Here is a 5480-nt window from a genome sequence, read left to right on the forward strand (position 1 = left end):
TCTATCTATCTATCTATCTATCTATCTATCTATCTATCTATCTATCTATCTATCTATCTATCTATCTATCTATCTATCTATCTATCTATCTATCTATCTATCTATCTATCTATCTATCTATCTATCTATCTATCTATCTAATAACCAGATTTCGCTGCACTATTCTTAATCATATATTTTTGTGTTTAGGCCATACACGTGTTGACATGGGACAATTTTCATTTTTGCAGGACAGCAGGTGACGTGGTGTCGGGGGTGGTGACCAAAGTGTTTAACCAGCCAAAGGCCCGTGCAAAGGAACTGGGCACAGACATCTGTCTGATGTACATCGAAATGGAAAAAGCTGAGGTGGTACAGGATGAGCTTCTGAAGGGTTTGGACAACAAGAACCCCAAGATCGTTGTGGCTTGTATTGAGACTCTCAGGAAGGCTCTCAGGTCAGTGCCCCCAGAGAGAAAGTCATGGAATGTAATTTATTACTCTCAATATTTGTGAAGAAGGTAAATTGAACAAGCTTGTATCTTCTCAGAATGTGCCTGCCATAGCAATATCCATTTGAAACATAAATGTACAATTCAGACAGTTTGCAAACATGGATTATTTTCCAATGGTTTTCATTTTTTAGTGAGTTTGGATCCAAAATTGTGACTTTGAAGCCAGTAGTGAAGGTATTACCTAAGCAGTTTGAGTCCAGAGAGAAGGCCGTAAGAGATGAGGCAAAGATGCTTGCTGTAGAAATCTACAAATGGATCCGAGATGCTTTGAAACCTTCACTGCAAAATATCAACTCTGTCCTGGTAGGACATGCTCATCTCTGGAAACATATACTTACTGAAAGAACGTCAACAAGTGCATCAAATAACACAATTATTGTGCCTCCTCTGCAGCTGAAGGAACTTGAAGAAGAATGGGTGAAGTTGCCGACAAGCCCACCTAAGCAAAGCAGGTTCCTGCGCTCCCAGCAAGACCTGAAGGCCAAGTTTCAACAGCAACAAGCACAAGGAGAAGAGTCTGGTATTAAAAGCAAAAACAAACAAACAAACAAAAAAAATGTATAGTTAATGAACGCTCGGTGAATTGTATTCATTTTTATTTAATAATGGAGCTCAGTTAATTCAATATTGCTCAAAATTTCCATTCCTACAATAATTTTACTTTGTAGGTTTTTGCTATGGCCTAAATCAGGGGTGGCCAAACTTTTTTGACCGAAGATTGACTTTTGAAGTGACCAACCTCCCGTGATTGACACGATCGTGCACGTGCAAGCATATAGGCACGCACGCTGGCGCCCAACTATGCACACGCGCGCACAAACGCCATGATGAGCAACTGCCGGAACGGCCCCTAACATGAAAGAAACCGAAACACACAGACACACAAATCTTAGATTTACTCCTCCCACTCCCTGCGGTCGACTTGGGACCAGTCCGCTGGCTCACGGTCAATCGCGATTGACGTATTGGGCACCCCTGGCCTAAATCATCATCACATTCATATTGGCACTTGGGGATACTGTTGGTTCTCAGAATGTATGGTCCAGTAGTGTGACATGAGAGCCCAAAAATATACTTATTCAAAATCAGGTAAAAATGAAATACAGTGATCCCTCACTTATCGCGGTTTATGGTGACCAGAACCCCCGGCAAAAGCCGAAAATCCACAAAGTAGGGTTTGTGATAACATTGTGGACAGGGGGAACTCAATTAAACGGTGTTGTATTTCATTGATATTCTGTTAGTTTATTGGTATCAACTGTTTTTGAAACTGCTTTGAACTCATTTTAAGGACATAAAGGGCTCTTAATTACATGTTGTTGGTATGCCATGGAGACGAAGTGGTCGCGATGGCTGTTTTTCACCATAGAAAATACATGACCACATAAACAAAAGAACACATCTCTGTAATGTAAGCAGTGAAATCTGGTGATTGATTGCAAAAGAAAGGGAAATTAACTTGAAGTCGGTCAACATTTGGACATCCGGCTGGACCACACAGTCTGAGAAGCACCCATAGGCATTTTTGCTACATCTGCATTGGACTATGCAGTCATTTTCACTGACTTTGAGGTGGGGGGGTTAGTTTTATTGTTAGTGTGCCAATGTACCAAAATGGAGGTGAAATTGTTAAAAATCAAATTAATTCAACTTTAATCAAATATTTACAGATGTTTAAAGTGTCATTCAATTAAGCCTCTCAGGAAACATGCTACAAAAATGCTGTATGTGGTACTGTGCTATTTTTTATTTTTTTTGCAAGGAATAAATCCAAAGGTGTGTTTTAAACACAATATTGTTTTACATAATTTTTTTATTTTTTTTTTGGTCAACCCATCTGATGCGGTTTTCCCACTCTAACCTACCTGCCTTCTGCAGGAGAGGAAGAAGAGGACACGGTGGTGGCAGTGGATCCTTATGAGCTAATGGAAGCTGTGGATATTCTTTCCCAGTTGCCCAAAGACTTTTATGATAAAATTGTAAGTGTAATAAGTTCAAGTGTGTGCGGTGGTCACATACTCCCCAAGAGTTAGTAGTCACATGAATTGTTGAACAAAATTTTAATTGGGAACCTCAATTTCTGTTTTTGCAGGAAGCTAAAAAGTGGCAAGAGAGGAAAGAAGCTCTGGAAGCTGTTGAATCTCTGTCAAAGAATCCAAAACTGGAGAGCGGGGATTATGGAGATCTCGCTAGAGCGCTCAAGAAGGTACTTGGTCATCAAGTCAATTGCCCAGTGTGTTGCTGGGGCTGTGCAGTAAGCTACTAAGCCCATGCATGAGTCAGCCTGGTGATTACCAGTCACTTTAAATGCCCCCCCCCCCACCAACTGTGGCTCATTGTAGAAACAGTGGCTAAATCACAGATGCATAATCAAAATTTTCCAGACAAACAAAATAAATCCTTTTGGTTGGAGGTAAAATGCATGCGCTCAATTTATGATTGATCTCAGGCAGTTATACACACCGGTGTGCTCCTTTGTCATGAAACTAGATATTTGATAAAGAACTGGATTATTATTGTGTGGTTAGTCACAAAAAAAGGATGAACTTCAATGGTACGCTTCAGCCTCGCTGGTGGTTTTATGACACTGGAGTATGTATGATAGTTACAGTACTGTCTGATATGTCTTAGGTTGTGGGGAAAGATGCCAATGTCATGCTGGTTTCAATGGCAGCTAAATGTCTGGCCGGACTGGCCTCTGGTCTCAGGAAGAAATTTGGAACATATGCAGGACAGGTAAGTTGTAAGAATAATTAACTTTTCAAGCAACTATTTTGGGAACCCCTCTCAGCACATGCAATTATATACTTGCAATTGTCTGTTTATATGAAAAGACCACCGTACATTTTTCTATTCATCCCATGGAGTCATTTTCTTTTTTCCTTTCTTTTTTGTTGCCTTTCTTTATTAGTAATGTCACTCTACTAGAATGTGTATTTTCTTACCAGATTTATGTTAAACTATGTATGTATGTATGTATATGTGTGTGTTAATTAGAATTAACTCATCTCATGTTTAATCTTAAATATTATATGTATATATATATGTATATATATATATGTATGTATGTGTGTGTGTGTGTGTGTGTGTGTGTGTGTATTAAACTATATACCCATGATGACCTCACCGTCCAAGTCAGAATTTTTATTTTAGTTCTCTGTATGACAATCATCCAACTAAATGAGAACTACATCAGAATGTTTTCAATGGTGAACTCTACAATTAAAAAAAAAATAACAGCAAGAATCGGGTGCATTTAATTGAAATTTTTATTTATCCCAGAATAAGAGATGCAATTCTCCCCGCCCCCCTTCCTCAGGTTGTTCCAACTATTCTGGAAAAGTTCAAAGAGAAGAAGCTTCAGGTTGTCCAAGCCCTGCAAGAAGCCATTGATGCCATTTTTCTTACTGTAAGTATACACAAATTCTAAGCACAGAACATGTCTAATTACCTGATAAAAAACAAAGTAGTAGTTCAAAAAAAAGTATTTCATAAAAAACTTGTGCAGAGAGTACAGTAGAAGGCACAAAAAACAGCACTTGTTTGCAATTCTGCTACTTGTGACCCTTGTTAAATTTCTTTGGCAATCGAGTTTATTGAGTAGTAGATATATTTATGTTGAGTGATTAGTGTTTCAGAATGGCTCATGAACTTGGGAGTTTTCAGAAGAATGGTTTATGTTTAAAGTCTTCCCCAAAGGACCCCCCGTATTGTATAGGTTCCTGCAGACCCTGAATTATTAAAAGGCATTTACAATTTTATTTTTATAAAGGGTCTCAAAATAAATTACCGGTAATATTCTTAAACTAATTTACTGAAGTGATGTAATCGAGATAGCAGAACCAACAAAACACTAATGTGGTGTTATTCGGGACTGTTAAGGGCTGATGTACATCATGTATGAAATGTAGCAACTTTGGACAACATGGGACGTTTGAAACTTTGTGAAGTTTGTCCCTAACTATCATTAAAAATTGAAATATAGTCTTAACCCTGCATATAGTACTTTTGCATGTATTAGTGCTTACCAGTTGTACTCATTTTAACCAAATAAGGCATGAAGAGTTATTCTGAAGTGGGGAAAGAAAACTTCGCTTGGATAACTTGCGTTGATTTGACTCCACACTGCTGCTGTTGTAAATACTCACGCTCACAGCCAATTTAAGTGTTAATGAGAATTTGTGGAGCACTTAATCTCCCATGTGTCTTTATGGTGAAATGGATATTTGGTTTTGATTTATTGTTGGATTTTTCTTTTTTTTTTTTTGCACACAACCTCATGTAATATGTAACTCTCTCCCCTAGACTACTCTGCAAAGTCTGTCGGATGACGTCCTGGCCGTGATGGATAATAAAAACCCTTCTATAAAGCAGCAAGCCTCTTTGTTTTTGGCCCGCTCCTTTAGACACTGCACTCAGGCTACACTGCCCAAGAGTGTACTCAAACCCTTCTGTGCTGCCCTCGTAAAGGTACACGCTTTCACATTATACAGGGATGGCAATTTTCCGCGGATACGCGGAAATCCGCCGTTTTATTTCTTAAATTGATCATTTTTGTGAATCGTCTAAATCCGTTGAGAAAATTTTAGGGGGGGTCAGGTACCTTATTGTCGAGTTTTCACGAGCTCACCCGATCAGTCTTTCCATCTTCCGATTGTAAACAGCCCTGCGATTGGACGTGTATGGTGTCTTACTTGTTGTGATTGGTCGCTATTTCGGCAAATGCAAATCAAAACCAATCCGTGTTCGCCTTCCTAAACCCCTTTCTCGCGAATGCCGAATGTTATCGAGACTCGCGACGAAGCTAAAGTGCGTCAGATGGATGCGGATCTGAAAAACACGTTTCGATGGGGCTGGTTGGATAGAAAGCTGACGGTGTCCCCAGTAGGAAACAGTAAAGAAGAACCATTGTGCTTGTGTCGGATTTCGTGAAAAAGCTCGATGTCGCCGGTAAAGCTCTGTGTACAGTGTGTGACGATGTCATTC

General features: G+C 39.3%; 1 protein-coding gene across 1 annotated transcript in view; it reads left to right on the top strand.

Moving 5' to 3' along the window:
- The window catches only part of ckap5 (cytoskeleton associated protein 5), a 40366-nt gene that overhangs the window by 4910 nt on the left and 29976 nt on the right, over positions 1 to 5480 (top strand). Inside the window, exons 4-11 of the mRNA XM_019878156.1 lie at positions 231 to 437; positions 626 to 797; positions 888 to 1014; positions 2373 to 2473; positions 2587 to 2700; positions 3126 to 3230; positions 3814 to 3903; positions 4800 to 4964. Coding sequence (XP_019733715.1) covers positions 231 to 437; positions 626 to 797; positions 888 to 1014; positions 2373 to 2473; positions 2587 to 2700; positions 3126 to 3230; positions 3814 to 3903; positions 4800 to 4964 — 1081 coding nt within the window. The remainder of the gene's footprint in view (positions 1 to 230; positions 438 to 625; positions 798 to 887; positions 1015 to 2372; positions 2474 to 2586; positions 2701 to 3125; positions 3231 to 3813; positions 3904 to 4799; positions 4965 to 5480) is intronic.

The sequence above is a fragment of the Hippocampus comes genome, unplaced genomic scaffold, assembly GCF_001891065.2.
Source record: "Hippocampus comes isolate QL1 unplaced genomic scaffold, H_comes_QL1_v1.1 scaffold37, whole genome shotgun sequence".
In the NCBI taxonomy this organism is placed as follows: domain Eukaryota; kingdom Metazoa; phylum Chordata; class Actinopteri; order Syngnathiformes; family Syngnathidae; genus Hippocampus; species Hippocampus comes.